Below are 22,354 nucleotides of genomic sequence, written 5' to 3' on the forward strand. Positions count from 1 at the left end.
CAACAGCGTCAATAACATATAAAGATAGAGGTCAAGTTTGAAACTTTATGTATTCTCTTTTAAATCAAAAAGGGAAGGGAAGAGAAGAAACATACTATATTTTATTTCATGGTCAGATTTCTATTACTGCAATATTTGGTTTGCATTTTGTGTTTTATTTGTGGTTTTGAACAGGAGTAATACCAATTGAATTATCTCTGCTCGAATGTGTTATCTTTCTATAACATTGCAAGATATAGATTTTGCCATAGTGGTCTGTTTCACACTCATATGCATTTGATTAATTATTTGAGTTTCAGTTTTTTGTTTTTCCAAAATGATTGAATGAATTGTGAACATTCTTGTTGTGTAGCTTTTTTCTCTCTTTTCTTCACTCTTCAATTTCTACTCCGATTTACTCCTAGGTACTATTTCTGTTCTTGTTATGAACTCTTGTTGTCCGTTCATCGTCCGATCAGTTTCTGGTTTTCTACTTACTCCCTTTATTTGAACCTTTTAATTTGTGTATAAGAGTTTAATATTTTAATAGCTGTATGTGACTTTACTTCAAATGACATTTTCATCATCCCCCTGCCTGACCATGTCTACATTGTTTGTCAAAATGCTGCTGTCAAAATCTGATGTCATTCACACTTTAATAGATTTTGAATCAGATATGTGATATGAAATATGTGTATCTTATAATGCCATGTTATAGCCTACATTTAATAATGAAGGAAGTTTGATCAGTTAAACTGATTCATCTTACAATACAATCTTGCGTTGGCCTTGTTTAACATACTTAGCTTCTGATAAGTTTCTTTTGGGGTTTTTTTTCCAACAAGTTTACTACACGATCCTTGTCTGTCTTCTGCCGTGGCACTGTTGACAAAATCTGCCATACACGCCTTAGATTTGGAATTTTTCAGTCTTTAGATTTGGTGCTTACAATATGTTAATATTATGCTGTTAATATTATGCATTACTTCAGGTAGTTAAACTAGCAGGCTTTTCATTGTGGGCAGCCGTGGCCTACTGGTTAGCACTTCGGACCTATAACCGGAGGGTTGCCGGTTCGAACCCGACCAGTAGACACGGCTGAAGTGCCCTTGAGCAAGGCACCTAACCCCTCACTGCTCCCCAAGCGCCGCTGTTGATGCAGGCAGCTCACTGCGCCGGGATTAGTGTGTGCTTCACCTCACTTTGTGTTCACTGTGTGCTGTGTGTGTTTTACTAATTCACGGATTGGGATAAATGCAGAGACCAAATTTCCCTCACGGGATTAAAAGAGTATATATACTTATACTTATACTTTTACATACAGTATTTTGTGCCGGCTTTGTTTATCAAACGTAAACACCCTTAATTTAATAATTTCTCTCCATGGGCCCTAATGTACATACCGGGCAAAGTGCAAAGTCAGTCAATGAGCAGTGTCTGAATTAAATCCATAATGTAGTGTGATGGGCACTGAGCTGATCCACTGATGTTTGTGCTTTAACGTCTTGCTCATGGCATTAAACTACTGAAAATATTCGGCATAATTAACAATAGACATACTTTGCACCTTGCAATTTGTCCAGCATTTAAATTAGGGGGGGCCCTATGTGTTCTTAGATGTGTGTTATCATCCAATAATACATGACTGACCTCAAAAGCTGCTACTCACCTCTTTATCATTTTGAATCAATAAATTGTGAGATATGATGCTTACATTTATTATTGTCATTATTTTATTTTGTTTGTTTGTTTTATTCAGTCAGATCAATGGCCTACCTACATCTTGGCAGGCCATTGATCTACTATGCAGTATCTTATGTTGGCCATGTTTAACAAACTTAAACACACAATGATCTACACTTCACCCATTATGTTACAGAATATGATGTGTTTTATCAACCAAATTATTATAGCTATGTGATTTTAATTTACACTGTGGTCGCATGACCATGTTCATGTTGCTGACCTTTGTTCTTGACTAAATTGGCATTTTTGATTCGGTCCCTTTACCTTAGCTTGCCCCAGTTTACCCCTTGTCTGGACCGGATTGTCTGATTTTTCTCATTGATCTTTTGTCAAAAGTCAGCGCTTTTACATTGTATCAACGCAAAAATGTGTCATTGTATCACCGGACAAGGCTGCTTACATGATACTGTAACAAAGGACAAGATTCCACTCTTCCACTCTAGAATGTAGCCGTGCTGGGCGCGGTGCATTTTGGGTATGGAATTCCCAAGACCGTCCCTAGGCGACTGCGCATGTCTGAGAGGAAACTCCATTATTTTTTTGGCACGGAATCCTAAGGAAAAAATAGGAACTTGGAAACAAGGATAAAGCAAAAGGTACACCATTGAGTCCAAATCATATCAGAAGACATGGTTGCACGCCCAAATGAAGTTTGAGTCGATGTTTCGGTTTTGAATGGAACGATCGCACCCGCTACGACCGACAAGGATCATCTCGAAATTAAAGTCATTTGCGACAATGCAACGGGCGCAATAAAACCCATCGTTATTGCTCTTTGTTTTTAAACAGGACGGGCCGATGGTACACGGCTAAGAGACGAACAAATTAACAAAAAAATAATGATCGTTTCATAAAATAACGGTTATAACAGCAGCCCTTGCAACTAAACTCTGTCAACTAGCTAGCTAGCTATTGCTATCTCTAGCTTCTGCACTGCAGCGCGGCGAAGGAACAGGAAACTTCGTAAACAGAGGTATGTTGTATTAGCTAGCAAGTTAGCCAAGCCAGCTAGCTAAGAATATATTTGTACATTTTGCTCCAGTCATTTGCACTAATAAAGGTCGTGAACTTAGACGTCGGTCAGCTCCTTGTTTTATCATTAGAGGTCATATGGTATGCATAACAGCGTCTACTGTGCATCTTTTCCAGGTATCTGGGAAGCTAAGATGCTATGGTTGATTTGTTTACACTTAGGAAAGATCCATCAGATTAGCCTGCTAACTTTAGTAATGGTCTAGATATGTAATAAATATCAACATGTTTTTGATAAAGATTGTCACTGACTTTCGGGGTAGAAGCTATTGTTCAGTAAGAGGAGCAACTGTGGTAGTGTGTCTCGGTATGTTATGCTTTAGTCTGTGTCTGCTCTTCTAATCTCGAAGTGCAATGGTTACCTTATTTTACTGTCTCTTTGTAGCATTAAATAGTCCACTTCTGGACCAAATTTACCACATTTAATGTTGCTAACCAGCTAACGTTATAACCTTTTTCGAGATCAGTACAGCACATGTATGGGTGCCATAAAGCTGTACTGTATTAAGTTGCACTGCATTGTGGTTATGTCTGTAAATACATTTATACGAGTTACTCTCTTTCCAAGACCTCTCTAATTCCCTAGACATATAGGCTACAGAAAACACACTCTTTCTGTTGTTTTTCTGGCTTTGATTTTTAATTCTTTCCTGTTTCCTTTCCTTTTTGCACTCTTCCCCTGGTAGTTGCACTCTCACATGTGGAGAAAAGGTTGCTTCCAGGACATCAAACAGAACCCAGTGACACATTCACACCCACTGTTATCCTCACTTCTCCTTACCAACTGATGGCTTGTTTGTGTAAGCCTAACACTTGAGAGATCCTGCTCAAGAAGGCACCAGTCTGACATAGTTGAATACATTTGGAAGGATAATCCATGTATTTCTTTTGTGCGCGTCATTGTTTTTGTAAAGGTTTATGTATGTCCATGCACAATTAGTGTTTACAGGAATATATGTCCACTAACACAACAGTGAGAAATGGAGCACCTGTGAATCTTTGTGTTGCTAACTATCTTAGTGCATTCTTTTTATTTGACTCTCCCGACAGGGAAATTCCCAGGCTTCAACAGAGCGCGCGAGTAGAGCAGAGCAGCGGAGAGGGCGTGAGCGCAGGCGGGCAGTCAGCTGGATCGGTGTCCCAGTGTGTACAGCTCTGCTCTGTGAACATGTCCTCTGAGAGCTGGATTCCTTGCACGCTACTGACCAGGGCTATATGAAGATGAAAAGGTGATGACTTAACTGGCATTTCTATTTATTCTAATCTCTGTGGTGTCACATATCTAGGTTGCCGTTGCCTCAACTGTAGGTATTTTATATATTGTACATAGGCGATACCCTCTGTTCTGTAATGACTCTTCTTGGCACTGCTTTTTCATGAACGCTTGCACATTTGTCTGCTCTCCGTGGAAGGTGCTGGAAGCCTGTGAGCAGAAAATGACGGGAGGTAGTGAGTGTGCTGCTGGAGACAAAGATGGCGTGCCCGCACGGACAGCACAGGTGCCCGTGGGTTGGCAGAGAAAATTGGAGGACGGGGCGGTGGCCTACATCAGGTGAGCAGAGTAGCAACGCATGTTTGTGCAGACAAACAAACAAACAAACAAAACCAATGCAAAAACAATACAAATATGCAATAAAAGTAGAACAAATATGTTGAGTTGGACAGAATATGTTGTCATTTTAAGGGACACAATTGCAGTGATGGCTAGCATACTCAACATGCCATTACATTGTTTTTGACCCTAGCAAATTGCTCATTTCACGTTTGTTTGTTCTCGGTTGCAGCCCAAGTGGCACCATCCTGTCCTCAGTGGAAGAGGTTAGGACGTACCTGCTGACAGACAGCACGTGTAAGTGTGGGTTGGAGTGCCCACTGGTCATCCACAAGGTAGGAACCCGTAGATATGTGTGCTGATTCCTCTGGTAAAGCATTGTGACATTATTGGAGATGAGATATTAATCTGTGTTGAAATGATTGGTAGTTTTTATGGAACTAATAATCATTGTGAATGTGATCCATGTTGTTCTCTTGTTTTTTATGGCAAACCATTTTAGAAATAAGCCATATTGGCAGAATGAGTGCATGAAATCAGCTTGACCAGTAATCTAGGAAAGGGACCTTTAAGGACGGACACGTCATGTTGTGTGGCCATGAGCCTGTGACTGGCCTCCCTTTTCAAGGTCACAGGCTCGTCTGGTCTGGTCTCTGACTCTGTCTCCCGGTCCCCCTCAGGTCTTTAGCTTTGACCCGGTGGCTGTAGTGAGGCCACAGAGCCAACAGCCTGGCAAGGCCGAGGAGGACATGACGAAGCTCTGCAACCACCGCAGGAAAGTGGTCGCCATGGCAGCGCTGTGTCGCAGTATGCAGGCCTCTCAGCTTCCTCTCCACGGCTCCGGTACAACCCGCCGATTAGCTCTGTGTCAACACACTCCAGAGTTAGCATAAGATTGCTCAAGTAGATTGTAAAAACATGAACTCAGACAGTACATCTTTGCTTTGGCAAAAGTAAGCATAAATGTAATGTGCTGCATAGTAAGGTTTTTTAGGCTAAGGACGGAATTTGTGTTTGGCCAGGTTTCACTGTAACTCTCTGTGTGTGTGTGTGTGTGTGTGTGTGTGTGTGTGTGTGTTGTGTGTGTGTGTGTGTGTGTGTGTTGTGTGTCTGTTGTGTGTGTGTGTGTGTGTGTGTGTTGTGTGTGTGTGTGTGTGTTGTCTTGTTAGGGAGCTCCTTCTGTTCCATGGAGAGAGGGGGCCCGCTGGGAGTCCGGATGGAAGACGGAGGCCACTGCACTTATTCAGTCCAACCTCGACTCTCTGCTCAGTCCAGGTCCAACAGCAGCCCGGCCCCTTGCGGAGCAAGCAGCAGCTTCCCCATATCCCCCACAATGACGCTCCACCACAACGGATCCTTGGCTCACTCCAACGCTCTCCTGTCCTCCGAGGGCGCGGTCGTCTCAAAGAGGCCGTCGTCGTCTTCCCCCGGTTGCAACTCGGCGGGCTACGGCGTGCCTCCGTGGTACGCCCGTCCCTCCGCGCCTCAAACCATCATCCAAAGGCTGCCCCAGGCCTCGGGGTCGCCGGGCTCGTCAAAGCTGGGGACCCACCCGGGCAGCGTCTTATCGCTGGACGTCGCGCTCTCTGCCTCGTCCTCGCCGTCCGCTTTGTCTCTGACCATGACGGGAGGAAGGCCCGGACAGAGCCATCAGCAGCAGCAGCAGCAGGGGAGCGGCGTCAAGTCGCCCTCGCCCATCTCCCTGTGCCTGTCGCCCTCCCGGCCCCTGGACGCTACCTCTCCCCGCCAGCGCTCGCGCCACTCCTCCGCCTCCTCCACGCTCTCCGAGCAGGGCGGCGGCGTCGCGGGGCCTCTGGGGGGCGCTAAGCCGCCCTGCCCGGCACGCTCGCCGCTGCCCCCCAACGCCGCGCCCTGCCTCTCGCCCAAAGTCCCCCTGCGTCCGGCGAGCCCCCGCGGGCGTCTGGAGGGCATGTTGCAGCACTACAAAGACTGCAGCGCCGCCGGCCCCGCTCCACCGCAGCACCCCAGCAACCAAAGCAACTTTCAGGTACCCCAAAATCTGTCCCATTTCGTGGCCGGCGGCGACAGGAAGAACGGTCCGGCGGCGGCGCCCGGCCCGGGGTCGTCGGTCCACGGTTCGGCCGGGGCGGCCGGCGGGTTCCTGGGCCTGCAGAAGACCCCGCAGCACGTCTCCTCGTTCCCGGCCAGCAGCCTGCTCTCGGCCGCCGCCAAGGCCCAGATGGCCAGCCAGAAGAGCCAGGCTGTGGGCGGCGCCGTGGACGGTGGCGTGGCGTCCTCCGTGGGCCCCGAGAAGGACCCCCAGCAATCCAAGGTATTGATAAGCACTTTAAACAGTAGCCTCCCCCCCTCCAGCGCTCGGCCACTCCCCATGACCGCCTTCCTGCTTCCCCACTCCCCGTCGCTCCCCTCCCAGACCCTGCCGCTGGCGCTGACCACGGCGGACAAGGTCTCGCGCCGCAAGCGCCAGCGCCGGTCTCCCACGGTGCTCAGCATGCTCAAGGAGTCGCAGCTGCACAGCCTGAGGGCCGTCGGAGACCTGTGCGCTCTGCCCGCCCCCAGCTCCATGCCCTCCCCTTCCTCCTCCCCTTCCTCCTCCTCCCCCTCCCCCTCCCCCAGCACCCCTCTGCTCCCCCCTCCGTCCTCGGAACACTTCCCTGCGCAGCAGCAGCGTCCTTCCGCCCCCCACAACTGCTCTCTCCCCCCTGGCCTCCCCAAGCAGGTGGACGCGGAGGACCTCCGGCGGCTCGGCCCCCCGGTCCAGCCCCTAGCGACGCCGTCGCCGTCCCAGCCGCTCTCGGCTCTCCTGCAGCTCCTCAGCATGCAGAACGCCCAGGCTTCTGCCATCGCCACGCAGTCCTCCTCTTCCTCCTCCTGCTCCTCCTCTTCCTCCCCCCTCGGCCCCGCTCCTCCACTGGCCGCCCCCGCCAACAACAACAACGGCCGGCTGGCCCACGCGCCGTCCCCTGTGGCCGGCCTCGTGGTGCAACCCCCTGACCACTGCGACGATCCGCACATGCAAACCGCTCAGCAGCAGCAGCTGGCCCAAAGCCTCGTGCCGGCTCTGGAGAGCCCACCTCAGCTGCCCTCTTCACACTCGTTCCCCCTGATGGCCATGGCTGAGGAGATGGACGCTGCCATTAACACCACCTCCACCACCACCATCACCACCACCACCACCACAGCCATGCTCAAGTCAAGCCCCAGCCATATCCTCAACCTCAGCCAGCACCGCGCCACCACTGCCCCATCGGGTCCGCCACAGGACGCCAGCGGTCAGATCCTCGGCCTGCTGGGCCAGCTGTCCGCTGCGCCCCCGTGCGGCCCCAAACTGGGAGTCGGACCTCACGATGAAGTCAGCTACTCCGCCCAGAGTCAGGCGATGGACGCGGAAGGTGAGAGAGAGAAAGGGAGAGCGAGAGTGTGATTGCTTGTTTACTCTGCGCTTGGACTGAAAGGTTTGGCAGCCCATGTTGAGTCCACAGGCTGTGGGTTTTTTAGACCTGCCTTGCCTTGCCAAATTTTCTGTGTTTGGGCAACCGTTTCTCGCAGTACAACTGTTTCTCTGTAATGTCCAATTTATTAAGAGAGGATTATTTGGCTGAGGAAGAAAGAGCTTTCTGAAGTCAGACAGCAGAAATGACCTAACGATAAGCACAACGATGAGCAAGGCAGCTAATCATTACAGCATGCGCGGCTCACTAGAGACCTGCAACGGCCAACCTTTGTGGCGCCCCTAACACACCCACCACATTATTTTGACTCATTCCTCGATCAAACATCTGGCAAAACACTGGATGTTTATGTTGGACGTGAAGGGAAAGTTATTCCGGTAAGGTGTCGTGTATTGTGGTCACTCATGTTATTATGTTACGTTTGAAGTATTTAGTATTTATATTAAGGGCCGTTTCATTTGATATTTCAAAACACTAGTTTGGCTAGATGGTGCACACTGCCGCTTACATGCAGCCTGAACACAAATCACTACAAAGTCTGCCTGACTGCTTCGCCTGTGGGCATTTCACTTAATATGATAGCAGTGTAGATTGCCTTGGATTCCCATTTCGGGCATTTTTGGTTATTTTTCAAGAAAACGAAATTAAATAAATGAATAATCTTTATTAAAATAATCTTCATATTTATCTATTATATATAAATAATCTGTACATTTAATAATTCCCCCCTCTCCTCTCAGGTTCTCTGGTGTCCGTGGAAACGGCGGACGGCACCGAGGCCAGGCTGCTGGGTCTGTGTGCCTCTGACCCCGGCTTGGCTCTCCCCTCGGCCGACCCGTGCAGCGCCCTGCAGCTGGCCGAGTCCTTCCCCTTCATGAACCAGGAGCAGCTCCTCCAGCTGCTCTCGGCCAACTCTGGACTGCCCTCCCTGCTGCCCCCCTTCCTGAGCTCCCTCCCTCTGTGGACGGGGCTACAGCAGACCACACAAACAACGGCCCAGCCACAGCAGCCCCCGCAAAATCACCACCACCACCACCACCACCAACAGCAACAGCAACAGCTGCAACAAGCAGGCCTGCTCAACCAGACCTCCCAGCTAAACATCTTACCGTCTCTATCAGGAGCTCAGGGAGACTTTCCAGTCAATCTCATTAGTCTGCTCAACCCCCCCCCGCCGCCTGCTGCTGCTGCCGGTGTGGCCGTCCAGGGTTCGCCGTGCGACGCCGGAGACAAGCCCAGCCTCCAGGCCCTGCTCATGGCGTCTCTGCTGCTCAGCCAGCAGCATGCGGCCACCATGCTGCCGCTAGCCGGCCTCGGACAGCTCAACCTGGACATGCAGTCGCAGCAGCAGCATCAGCATCAGCATCAGCCGGGGGGGGCGGCGTTCGCCCCGCTGCCGGACGGCCTGTCGCTGGATAAGACGCCGGGGCTGCTGGACTCGGTGCTGACGGGCCCCGGGCTCCTGGAGGCGCTCCAGGGCCTGGTGACGGCGGGCGACGTTGGGGCTCTCTCGGCCCCGCAGTCCCTCCTGCTCTCCGCACCCCTCCCCCCTCCGGCCTTCCTCTCCCTTAACCCCGCCCTGCTGGCCGCTGCGCTCGGCCCCGCCGACCCCCTCCCCACCCAACACTCCCCGCCGGCTCACTCTCAGGTACCCCCCCGCCCCCGCGCGCCACCCCGACCGTCCACCCACCCGCCCGCCCGCAGTGCATGCTTGCCAGTGCCTGACTGAATGCCCCCCTTCCTTAGCACGTTGCATGCTGGGAGTAGCGCCCGAATGCCACACATGTCCCCATATGTGTGACCGCTCCAACATGGCGGCGCACGCAGCACCTTCTAAATGTCCTTTACGCTGCTCTAACTGACCTGCTCTAACTGACCTGCTCTAACTGACCTGCTCTAACTGACCTGCTCTAACTGACTTGCACTCACACCTGTAGATGTAGTGTGGATTCCTCTAATATTATCTGTAGTGCTAACATGCATGGGTACAATGGCATGTCTTGTCTCAAACATCAGAAGTCCCCCGTCTCTCTGTTTTAAAGTCTGTGTGTGTGTGTGTATGTGTGTGTGTGTTGTGCGCGTGTGTTGTGCGTGTGTGTGTGTGTGTGTGTGCGCGTGTGTGTGTGCGCGTGTGTGTGTGCGCGTGTGTGTGTGCGCGTGTGTGTGTTGTGTGCGTGTGTGTTCTAGGGGACTGTCTCCAGCCCTTCGGCAGGCTCTACCTCTGTCCCCTGCGCCCCTCTGCTGCCCAGCGCTGTGTCTGAAGAAATTAACTCTCTGGTGCCCCTGGTGACCGAACAGGACAAGAGCAACGGCCAGAACGCTCCACTCCTGCCCCCTCTGCTCCCTCCAGGGATGATGGGTACGTGCCTGACGGACTGGTCAAATAGGCTTTGTCGAGTTTCCTCCAGTTGAATCAGTTGGTAGATAACGAGAAGTGTTTGTCGTAGAAATCTCAGGTTTGGTCCTGTTTGGTCCAAGATTCCGTGTGTTGTCTGCCCTCTGCTCCGTTGTTGTGTCATTATGAAATCGTCATCAAACCGCTCTTTGCCAAAATTAACGACTTTCTCCCCTCGTGGTATTTTCCATCACGCGCGGATGAGTCCTCCTGTCAGCCGTCTGCGTTGGGTTGCCACACGTTAATTAAAATGTGCCGTCTCCCGCTGATTCGGTGATTTGGTGGCCGTGTGATTGCCGTCATTAAAAGAGAGCAAACAGCTCCTTTGCCGGGTTGCGCAGCTAAATGACTTTCAGGCTCCATCGTTTTATTTGTTTAGCATGGTGGTTAATGAGTCCCATGCTGTGTTCACAGACACAACATAATGGATCGCATTTTTTTAGGGGGGTATTTCTTTTGTTTTTTAGTTGGATAAATCTGCCGGGTGCATAATTAGGTCGACCAAAACGAGTTTACAGAGAACGTTTTCATGTCTTCTCCAGGTGACCTGACAGCCCTGGGCAACATCAGTGGCCTCCACAGTTTACTGGGTGCAGGACCTTTGCTGCTGCCCCAAGTGCCCGGTCCTGCGCTGAGCGTTCCTCTGCCCCAAGGCCAGGGTGCCCTTAACCCACTAGCCTGCCTCATCAACAGCCTACAGGTGAGGCGCATGTCTCACACACTGTGTGTGGCAATACGGTGCCACTGCAAAACGTTCGGAGTCACATGAGATTTTTAAGAGAGATTTATTTTGTCATGCAATTGTATCCACTTGTTTGTTTTAATCTTTAATTTATTTAGTTTTTAATAATACCTTCTTGCCTGCCATGATATAGCGCTAGGTGCTGATTATGGCATTAAACTAAAACCTACTGCTACCCTCTGTGGATTTGTGAGGCTTCATTGGTGCTTATAGGATTTGGTCAGAAATGATGAGCTTCACTTGACCTGTCTGTTTTCTGGCCAGCTTAACATGGGCCCCACCCTCACCGTGGACAAACAGCTGGGCCTGGCCGAAGCCACCAACGCGCCCCAGGAAGAGGACATTCCGGTCAGCCAGCTGGCCCAGGAGCCCGTGCCCAACCCAGGCCACGTCCAGAGCGCTCAGCCCCCGCAGCGGGAGAGCGCCGCCGCCGGCGCGCTGTTTGACCCCTACGGCTCCTTCATGGACACCATCTACACCTCCTTCCTGCAGGTCAGCGGAAAGGACCCCGACGCGCTGGGCGGAGGTGGCGGTGGGTCGGGCGGAGCCGCCTCCTCGTCCTCGTCCTCCAACCCGCTGTCCTTCCCGGCGCCGGACCTCCCCGCCCTGCTGGTCCAGCCAAGCGCTCCGCCGCCCCTGAGCCCGCGCCGGGCCTGCTCCGTGCACAACTCGGACCTGTCGCGCCTGGGCATGGAGGCGGCGCAGTCGCCGGCCCGCGGGACGCCCAAGCTCAGCGAGGACGCCTCGTCCACGCCACCGCCCAGCAAGCCGGCGGGGGGGGGCTCGGAGGGACACGACGACCAAGCGCCGCCGCAGATGCTGCCGCTGCCGCCCGCCTTCCTCGAGGAGGCCAAGACGGACGGCTCGTCCTCGCTGTGCGTCTACAGCAACGGGCTGACCGCGGGGACGGGCCTCCAGGACGAGCGGGAGGAGGGGGACGGGGGCCGGACGCAGCCGCAGGGCTACCTCAGCCCCCGCGCTAACGCTGAGCCCGCGCAGGAAAGCGCGGTGTCCAATGAAGCAGACTCGGGGAAGGTGAGAGTGAGTGGACGGGTCAGTGTGGTCGTTGGGAGTGGTGATGATTACTCTTAGAGGGCTCAGGCAGCGCATGACTTTAGAAGCATAACAAGAGATGAAACGGACATGGGGAAACTGAGTCTGTGTGCATGTGTTGGTGGTGTGGTTGGTCGCATACTACAGGCCGTGGAGCAGCAGTAACAAAACTACCTGACCACTGGTCAGCCGGGGTTTGATTCCCGCCATTGGGTGCCCCTTTGGATAAAAGTGTCTGCTAGATTCCAGTCAACTTTCCCTTTCACATTCACTTCAACTTTATGTAATAAGAGTTGACAGTCCGGAGACTCCTACTGAACAAAAGCCTACTGGCTTCCCTCTAAGGCCCACCCCTGACTTAAAGGATAATTCCGGTGTGATTTTGACCTAAAGTGTGTTGAAACATGATACCGAGTGTGAACGTATGTCTCATAGCTCACCTCGGCTTTTCCACTGCACTCAGAAATCTGGCGCTAGTTAGCCAATGCTACCAACACAGTGTTTCGTTGTGGTACCTCGGGCATCGGCCTAGCCATGCAAATAAATCACTGTTTTACACCATTTACGAGGCTCAAAGTAGCTCCATACTTCATTGGTAGACTTCCGAGGGCCTTGACATTTAAAACGAGACATAGAGAACTTTGAAAAAGCACTGGTAGTTTATTTACAAGACGATTTATACAGACAGTACCTTAAGGAATTTTACCGTTCGACGCCATCTTGAATTTAGTCACGATAAGTCGAGCGACGAGTACGAACCAACAAGTATGATAAGGGATCAGATTCCAAAAATAATTCCATGAAAATGCATGGATTCCAGTTGCTGCTACTGGAAGCAACTGAATCCATGCATTTCCACTGAATTATTTTTGGAATCTGATCCCTTATCATATCTGTTCGTTCGTACTCGTCGCTCGACTTATCGTGACTAAATTCAAGATGGCGTCGAACGGTAAAATTCCTTAAGGTACTGTCTGTATCCTCTCCAGCGGGGGTGCTCACCGCTCGACTCTTCTCTCTTTATAGAGTCTATATTTCTGTATGTATAAACATGTGACTTGAGTGACTCCTCACCGCTCGACTCTTCTCTCTTCCAGGAGCCTGCCACACGGACAGGAGGCCGGAGAGGAAGGAAGAGGAAACAAGTGTAAGCTTTCACAGCTGAGCTTATTGCTGCTGAACTCACTACATATTTAGCTTTCACAGCTGAGCTTATTGCTGCTGAACTCACTACATATTTAGCTTTCACAGCTGAGCTTATTGCTGCTGAACTCACTACATATTTAGCACATTTTAGTACATATTTAATAAACATTTCCTGCATGGATGGTTTCTCCTAACATCATTTTTTAAATGTGTTTTTTTTGTTGTTGCCCTGGTAGACTTGAGAGGGTGGCCGATGGACCTGGGGGTCTAGACAGCATCATAGAGGAACCACAAGTTACAGTAAGGCTCTTACTTTGCAGCATATTCCAACTGTGGCTGTAAACCACATGCTGATTTGGTGCTTGTGCTGGTGCATGGATTGTTGATATTACTGAGGTTTGTGGCCTGAGTGAGTTAACAATTAATGTATTCATAGTTCAATATGACTCATGTAGTGAGAGATCCACATTCTGCTTATCCAGCACAGTATGATTGTTCTTTTCACTCGGCTGTCACATCTATTTCGGAGTGTTTTTGTGGGAAAACCGCCGACTGTGTCATTGTCGCGGAGATCGCGGATTGTTGCTTCAAGACAGGATTAGAAAAAAATAGACCTGCTGTGTCTCCGAGCTTTGCTTATTGTCATTTTATTGAAAGAGAGATAACTGACCTAACATTATCCAAAACTTCACCAAAGATTCTACTCCTGTCTACTTGCAAGGCAGTGTTTGCTCTCGATCCTGAGATGCCATCTGAGTTTGTTTTTCTTCTTCTTCCATCAGACAGCACTGCCCAAGCCTGCAAGGTCCACGAGGGGCAAGAGGAGAAGAGTGGTCAGATAGCCTCTCTCCTGACCTCGCCTGGCGGCCCCCACCCTTGGGCAGTTAGTGGACTTCTCTACCCCATCAACACCAGCACTGTCACCGCCTGGTGACCCCCCCCCAGCCCAGCCCACCCAATCCACCCCACCCCACCCAATCCCAATCCCTGATCCCCACCCCACCCCACCCAATCCCTGATCCCCACCCCACCCCACCCAATCCCTGAACCCCACCCCACCCAATCCCTGAGCGCCTGTATGTGGCCGAGTCATTGTGAATCACTGCGCCTCACTGTGAAGACCCACAGAGACTTTTCGATGACTCCCGTTCCCCAATAGGTGTGTTGTTCAGACCTCCCTCCCCCCCCCCCCTCCTGCTGTCTCTCGTGGAGCCAGTTGTGTGCTGTTGGGACCACTTTCTGTTTCCACGCCAACCCCATACTCCCAGAGATGCTGGGCTATTGCATCCCTGGTTGTTTTTGGAGGGCCGAGAACAGGAGTTTAGCTGCGATAAATGGATTATCATTCATTTTCATTCTGTGTGGGATATTTCTACATATATAGGAAAATTGTATATGTCTGTGTGTGTGCGTTTGTGTGTTCACATCGGCAACTGTGTGTATGTGTGTTGTGATTTTTTTTTAGTTGTGTATTACATCAGGGTCATGGAAAACTTGAATGAAGTGAGTGCAGTAGGTCCAGGAGCAGTTGTTTTGCATGTTGCGCTACGTAAGTGAGTGTGTGTGTGTGTGTCCTGCTGTTGCTGAGACCAGAGCGTGACCCAGAGGCACCCTTGGCACGCTCGAGCTCTGCTCCCACGCCTCACCCGCCACATAGCGCTACAGTGCCCCACCTAGCCCACACAGTGCTACTGCACACATGCACGCGTCTCATCATTACCAACAAACCATTCTCTCAGCGCTGGGTGGCCTCGTCGCTGGAGATGTGGACGCCTCAGGCCTGTTTTTTTTTGTTTTGTTTCCCCTTTGTGACGCTCATCCTATCCTGACACAATTCTCAGTGGGACCCATCATCAAGCTTGGCACGAATTTGCCAAACAGAGAAAAAAAAAGAGAAAACCTACACGCTCGCTCCATGAGAAAAAGGGGGCACCTACTCCTCCCTGGTCCGTTGAGACAAATGTTTATTTCTTTGGGTCTTTGTTGTTCTCTTAACCATGTGTTTGGGGAGCGAGGGAAGGGGGTGGGGGAGGGATGAGGAGGAAAGTTACCCATGGCCATGGGATTGATTAGGATCCCGTCTGTGAAATCAGGTTCTCCGAGGTGTCCTCTGCCGGTGTGAGCATAGCATAGCATAGCAGCAGTCTGCCACTCACGCTCTCAACAGGATCAACAGCAGTCCTGTTCTCATATTTGGAAGTCTGAATCCGGCTTTCCATCCTTCATCAACATAGGCACAAGTTACTGACTATTTAAAATAATGATTTAAGTAATAATGAAGCAGAATATGCAATTTTACTATCGAATTTTTGTATATATGTACAGTTTTAGTATTTTATTTTGTACACTTTTTTAGGAAAAAAATGATCAATTTGTAAAGTATTTCTTCCTCAGACGATGCCCCATTTCCCTGCCGTTTTCATATTTACGTTCGATTTGTAAAGAGAATCCTTTTAAAATTGTGAATGGTAGCATTTTGTTTTTCAATGGAAGTTGATTTGTTTTGTTTTTTTATTTAACAGATTAAAAACATGTTTACCAGAGGTCCAGTGTTTGGTTGTTATGTCTTGAAAAATGAGCAAGAGAGTCGGGTTAAAGCATGTGTTTATTTTCCCAACATCAATGATCTGTTGTAGGCAATAACAAAGCAGATTGGACATTGTCTTGTTTGTGGCATGTAGTTTCAGTAATAATATAATAATAGCAACAGTTACAAGCAACTGAGCAGAAAACACATTAAGGTACGCAGGCATATTTACAAGCATTCCTTCCCAAATCACCTCCTGTCAAAAACAAAACAAAAAACAAGTGATCCACAGTTACGCGGTGGATTTTCTTTTTGCTATCTGAAATGATACCCCAGTTCTTTGTGCCGTTTTTTGACCCCTGTAAGAAAACCGCATGACAGACATTAATTCTGTAACGACATCTTACCAGAAGATAAAATTTACATGGCAACCTGAATCTAATATCCCAACATATTTTTGTTTTAAAAGGGCGCCAACAAAATTGACTACTTGCATTGTGTAGAATTCCTTAATAATAATAAAAAAGGATCTCTGATAAATTGCCATCAAGTGCTGTATGGAGACCAAGTAATTGATTGGTGTATGGGAGATTAAATACTCATAGGGGGATGTACAGTACAGAGGCCAGATCTCTGCAGATCTGACTGAGGCAATAGCAGGCATACAAGCTACTGTAGTGTGTGCTATTTGGTCACAACTCTCTCATCCCTGTTCTAGGTGGATTCCAACGAGAACATTCTGCATTGCAAAGAAGAAAAGGCTGAGGTGGAGGGAGGGAGAGAGAGAATGTGAAAATAAAGAAGGGAGTTTAAAAAAGGAAGAAGCAGTCTGCCTCTCTTTCTTTTTGTCCCCCTTCCATTCTTTCTTTCTCTTCTTCCAGTAAAAAATAAAAACCTAACATGTCTACTTATTTGGAGAGCTTCTTCATCCTCTGGTCTAAAGTAGAGAAGTTCTCCTCCACAGACTTCAGGTTTTCCTTCATGGTCTGCTGCACCTAAGAGTGCCAATAAGAGGAGAGAGAGAGAGAGAGAGAGAGAGAGAGAGAAGGAAGAAGAAGAAGAAAGAGAGGGATTGACAGGATGTAGGGCGAGCCTGACAGGCCTCACATCACTAAGCCTTAACACAGGCGAGCAGTCCGTGTGAGTGGCCGGCTCTTCTCTCCGACGGCGGGCAGATGCTATATGCGGCGGTGAAAACAGTACACTGCCACACTGTCCAGTCGAATGTGATGGACCAGCGCAGCGGACACGCAGCTGTATGTTTCCGACTGGCTAAACGTGGAGTCCACACTACACTGTGCTGAAACTCACGTACAAAACCACCATCAGCCTCCCACATGCACAAGTCTATGCTGGCGATGTGTGCCTTTGCGTATCTGTTAGCAGTCTGCTGTTTGCGTATCTGTGTTAGCAGTGTGCGTTTGCGTATCTGTTAGCAGTGTGCTGTTTGTGTACCTGTGTTAGCAGTGTGCGTTTGCATATCTGTTAGCAGTGTGCTGTTTGTGTACCTGTGTTAGCAGTCTGCTGCTTGCGTACCTGTGTTAGCAGTGTGCTGTTGTCCTTCAGGGAGTTGTTGATCATCTGCTGCGTGGTGTCCAAGTGGGTGAGCAGCTGGCCAAACTGCATGGCTACAAGACAGAGACATTAAACAGTCAAACGTTACTAAGGACGACACGGACAGGGTATCTGCACATTTTCCAAGTGCAAATTTAAAGACTTTTAAGACCTTTTCAAGACATTAAGACAAAAATTAAGACTATACCACGGCAAAAAGATACATACGACAACTTAAAACTGTTTTATGCAATATTTTTTTTTCTACTAATTTTAACCCCCACCCCATTTTGGATGTCTACAGAAGTTACCAAATATATTTTGGCGAAAGAAAAAATAATTGTGTGTGAATTACCTTCACAGCTATGAATGCCCAATTTTAGGGTCTGGGCTGCTTGCTTTTGAAGTTAGCTGTACATATTTGGTTGTGCTTACTGGCTGAGGCTGACTGTTCTTCACCTGTGTCTGTAGTAGCCTAGGCTACTTGCCAAAGACATGTGCACTGGACTGGATTCCCTTCAATATTTTTTTCAAAGTTAGACTAAGCTATTTAAATATTTTAATAGGCCTACTTTATATAATTTACTATGTACATATATTGTCCCATATGCAGTACAGCAAATTAAAGTTAATCCACTGCTTTACATTTTGCATACTAGTTGTATCTAAATCAACCAAAGCTTGACTGAAACATTGTAAAACCATTGACTTGTTTTAAATGAATTAAGAGACAGATCCTCCTTGCATGATCCAACTCTTTCTCCCGCTCATTCTACCACTCACATAGGCTACCTGTGTATGTCTCAGGCCACGGCTACACCAGGAAAACGTCAGGAATATTTGTACATACTGTATTATTACCGTTTTCACACCTTTAACAACACCCGTGAAAAATATCTTCACACTGCAACCACTACACTTCCTCCCGTAGCCGTATAGTCAATACAATTGCGTTGTAAATACACAAAACCGGATGGAAACATTCGCTGGCGGTCCCATACGCAAATTTAATACCTCCCTATCGAAAATTCAAGACATCCCAGACAATTTAAGACCTTTTTAGGCCTTAAAAACCGAAAGTTGTATTTAAGACTTTTTAAGGATCCGCGGGAACCCTGCACGGAGGCATCCGCAATAAATCCCTATTTAGTGCTGAACACCGTCCAGATTCACAAAGTTTTAGGTATTCAAAATGTGGAAAATTCAGCAAAACAAATCCAGAATGCTGGGAGGTGGTCTGAATGAGATTGGAACAGCGAGTGAAAGAACAACAAAGACATAGCAGTTATGAGAAAAAATGGGAACAGGGGCTTAGAGATTCACTTAGGCGAGGTGGCTCAGAGCCGTACAGCAGGCACAAGTGAGGAAGGAAGCTGAGAGAGAGAGGGAGAGAGAGAGAGAGAGTGTGAGTAAGCGGTAGAGATGAAAGGAGATGGAGGAGGAGAGGTACCTTGCTCATGCAACTCCTTCACCGCAATCAGCCTCTGCACCACCTGAGGGAGAGAGGTTGCCATGGCGTCCCACTTCTGGACGACATCGTAGAGCTGACACACCTGCAGGGGGGCACACACACACACACACACACACACACACACACACACACACACACACACACACACACACACACACACACAACGGGTCCCTTACATCTCAGAGAAGCAGCTCATTTACATAACACACACACACACACGATTCTCCACTCTGGAACGGATTTGGGATCCTTTCCACTCGTTGGAATCAGGGCCAGACCTGGACCAAACATACTTATTCATTTCGCTGCCACTTTCATCCAAAACTATTTATATGTCAATTATTGCAGGGGCCAGTCTCCCAGCTTACAACTTTTTTTTCTGGCTATTGCATGCTAGCCCCTTATGCTATCCACTATGCTACCACCTCCCCTACTATGTATGCCAGCTGGTCTCTGAGCCGCAATTCAGTCCGGCTCCTGGGTTAATGTGGACGAGCAGGGGGCTACTTTGGGGGCCTCTTCACCATTCACTTGGCCTTCTAGTGCACAATCACATTAAACTTCCCATTACTGTGGGTGCAAGAAGCACTTCAGGGCCGTTCACATAACAGGAACGAAAGCTATAAAGATAACTGTAACCATGACGATTTGAGCGTCCACACTGACCCAATAAGGAGGGGCGTCTCCTCATAGTGAGGAATATGTGATGTCTAAAATGTGATGGATTCTGATTGGCTGTCAGCTTTTTATCATTCGCAAAATCTCTCTAAAAAAAGTGATCCCTGACGATATCGTTCTTCGTGTCGCTATTGTTATTATACGTGTGGACGTTGTCATTCATATTAGCTAGAGCAAAACAGTTTTTACAGTCACCCTTATGGTCATCGTTTTTGGTGTTACTGGCCCTTTAAGCTGCCGGTCTGCTCAGACCAGAGTTATCTCCCTATGGCTCGGCCTCAGACCAGAGTTATCTCCCTATGGCTCGGCCTCAGAGTTATCTCCCTATGGCTCGGCCTCAGACCAGAGTTATCTCCCTATGGCTCGGCCTCAGACATGAGTTATCTCCCTATGGCTCGGCCTCAGACATTAGGAGCAGAGTGGAGGACAGAGAGAGGAGGGTGGCAGCTGGCCTTACCTTGTTCTGTGTGTCGGCGTCCTCGATGGCCGCCTTGTGCTTGGCAATCTCGTTCATCTTCCCCAGCACGCTCTGTGGGCGACAACAGGCACAGACAACGTTAACATCTTATCGTCAGTCACCTGCGTGTCATTACTGACGTCTGACACGCTGTGTCGGTGACAGGACATCCTTCTTTTTGCGTGCCTTCCACTGGGAAGCCTTGTCAGGCACATTCACATCGCTCTGAGACCCACGTCCAGCTCTACAGTCGGAGATGTGCTGCACTGCCTGCCGCAGCGGTGGGGGACTGCTTGACTGCTTTTGCTGCAGGGCATCTATAGAAGGCTCTGGAGTGCTGTAATCCATGCAGTACTTAAAAGGAGCCCTTTTTAAAAAAACATGGCCCTCTGTTTCCTAGAGGGAGACGAGGGAGAAGGAGGGGGTGTGGGGAGGAGAAGAAAACGGGAGAAGAAAGCAGAGACGAGATGGAGGAGGAGGATTCAGGAGACAGAAGAGGAGGCGATTAGCAGAATTAATCACCTGGAGTCTGGCTTCCACCTGGTCCAGAGTAGCTGCATCCAGAGCATTGACCCTGGCCTGCAGGAGCTCCAGGGTGTCCTACACAAACACACAAACAAAAGTTAGAACATGACACACACACACACACAAGGTTATAGTCCACAGCCGGTCCTGAGCCAAACAGGTGGCTAGACACGAGCAGTCCACTCACCATCAGACTCCCTCCTCCCGCTGCACTGAGGGGACCCTGGAAGGAGAGGGGAGGCAGGTGAGCGTTATCCCAGGAGAAGCAGAGGATGGGAACACAGCAGAAACCTAATACAGATATGTGACCGCTAACGGAGGATGCGTATGACCGCTAACGGAGGATGCGTATGACCACTAACGGAGGATGCGGATGACCGATAACGGAGGATATGTATGACCGCTAACCTTGGATCGCTAATGGAGGATGCGTATGACCGCTAACGAAGGATGCGTATGACCACTAACGGAGGATGCGTATGATGCGTATGACCGCTAACGGAGGATCGCTAATGGAGGATGCGTATGACCGCTAACGGAGGATGCGTATGACGCGTATGACCGCTAACGGAGGATGCGTATGACCGTTAACGGAGGATGCGAATGATGCGTATATGTATAAGTATATATACTCTTTTGATCCCGTTAGGGAAATTTGGTCTCTGCATTTATCCCAATCCGTGAATTAGTGAAACACACTCAGCACACAGTGAACACACAGTGAGGTGAAGCTCACACTAATCCCGGCGCAGTGAGCTGCCTGCAACAACAGCGGCGCTCGGGGAGCAGTGAGGGGTTAGGTGCCTTGCTCAAGGGCACTTCAGCCGTGCCTACTGGTCGGGGTTCGATCCGGCAACCCTCCGGTAACAAGTCCGAAGCGCTAACCAGTAGGCCACGGCTGCCCCTAACGGCTAACGGAGGATGTGTATGACCGCTAACGGAGGATGCGTATGATGCGTATGGCCGCTAACGGAGGATGTGGATGACCGCTAACGGAGGATGCGAATGATGCGGATGACCGCTAACGGAGGATGTGGATGATGCGTATCACCGCTAACGGAGGATGCGTCTGACCGCTAACGGAGGATGCGTATGATGCGGATGACCGCTAACGGAGGATGCGGATGGCCGCTAACGGATGATGTGGATGATGCGTATGACCACTAATGGAGGATGCGTATGACCACTAATGGAGGATGCGTATGGCCGCTAACGGAGGATGCGTATGACCACTAACGGAGGATGCGAATGATGCGTATGACCGCTAACGGAAGATGCGTATGGCCGCTAACGGAGGATGCGAATGACCACTAATGGAGGATGCGGATGACCGCTAACGGATGATGTGGATGATGCGTATGACCACTAATGGAGGATGCGTATGATGCGTATGACCGCTAACGGAGGATGCGGATGACCGCTAACGGAGGATGCGGATGGCCGCTAACGGAGGATGCGTATGATGCGTATGTCCGCTAACGGAGGATGCGTATGGCCGCTAACGGAGGATGCGAATGACCACTAATGGAGGATGCGGATGACCGCTAACAGATGATGTGGATGATGCGTATGACCACTAATGGAGGAATGCTTATGACCACTAACGGAGGATGCGTATGGCCGCTAACGGAGGATGCGTATGACCGTTAACAGAGGATGCGTATGATGCGTATGACCGCTAACGGAGGATGCGTATGACCGCTAAAGGAGGATACGTATGGCCGCTAATGGAGGATGCAAATGACCACTAATGGAGGATGCGGATGACCGCTAACGGATGATGTGGATGATGCGTATGACCACTAATGGAGGATGCGTATGACCACTAACGGAGGATGCGTATGATGCGTATGACCGCTAACGGAGGATGCGTATGACCACTAACGGAGGATGCGTATGATGCGTATGACCGCTAACGGAGGATGCGTATGACCGCTAACAGATGATGTGGATGATGCGTATGACCGCTAACGGAGGATGCGTATGACCGCTAATGGAGGATGCGTATGGCCGCTAACGGAGGATGCGTATGACCGCTAATGGAGGATGCGTATGGCCGCTAA

At 49.6% G+C, this 22,354-nt stretch overlaps 2 protein-coding genes across 3 annotated transcripts in view; one reads left to right on the plus strand and one right to left on the minus strand.

Annotated features, from left to right (window-relative positions):
* The first annotated feature begins 2,254 nt into the window (after positions 1 to 2,254).
* On the plus strand, positions 2,255 to 14,040 carry mbd6 (methyl-CpG binding domain protein 6). 2 transcript variants are annotated; one of them, XM_076268183.1, is made up of 13 exons: positions 2,255 to 2,698; positions 3,808 to 3,986; positions 4,170 to 4,309; positions 4,542 to 4,644; positions 4,990 to 5,152; positions 5,479 to 7,683; positions 8,484 to 9,391; positions 9,931 to 10,102; positions 10,681 to 10,838; positions 11,145 to 11,915; positions 13,031 to 13,080; positions 13,316 to 13,379; positions 13,862 to 14,040. In XM_076268183.1, the coding sequence occupies exons 3-13, from the start codon at positions 4,194 to 4,196 to the stop codon at positions 13,919 to 13,921; spliced, it is 4,770 nt and encodes a 1,589-aa protein (XP_076124298.1). In that variant the 5' UTR covers positions 2,255 to 2,698; positions 3,808 to 3,986; positions 4,170 to 4,193; the 3' UTR covers positions 13,922 to 14,040. The 2 variants fall into 2 exon arrangements, with proteins under 2 accessions (XP_076124298.1, XP_076124300.1); XM_076268185.1 differs by having other exon boundaries at positions 2,260 to 2,321.
* A 1,626-nt stretch (positions 14,041 to 15,666) lies between these two features.
* dctn2 (dynactin 2 (p50)) overlaps positions 15,667 to 22,354 on the minus strand; it is a 17,294-nt gene continuing 10,606 nt past the window's right edge. Inside the window, exons 9-14 of the mRNA XM_076267666.1 lie at positions 20,479 to 20,514; positions 20,289 to 20,366; positions 19,767 to 19,838; positions 18,611 to 18,713; positions 17,143 to 17,234; positions 15,667 to 16,601 (exon numbers count right to left, since the gene is read on the minus strand). Of these exons, the coding sequence (XP_076123781.1) occupies positions 16,515 to 16,601; positions 17,143 to 17,234; positions 18,611 to 18,713; positions 19,767 to 19,838; positions 20,289 to 20,366; positions 20,479 to 20,514 (468 nt within the window). The 3' untranslated portion in view covers positions 15,667 to 16,514. The remainder of the gene's footprint in view (positions 16,602 to 17,142; positions 17,235 to 18,610; positions 18,714 to 19,766; positions 19,839 to 20,288; positions 20,367 to 20,478; positions 20,515 to 22,354) is intronic.

This window comes from Alosa pseudoharengus, unplaced genomic scaffold, assembly GCF_046254945.1.
Source record: "Alosa pseudoharengus isolate Yale_2024_CS ecotype anadromous, Long Island Sound unplaced genomic scaffold, YU_APseudo_1.1 YU_APseudo_1.1_scf_5, whole genome shotgun sequence".
NCBI classification, from domain to species: Eukaryota; Metazoa; Chordata; class Actinopteri; order Clupeiformes; family Clupeidae; genus Alosa; species Alosa pseudoharengus.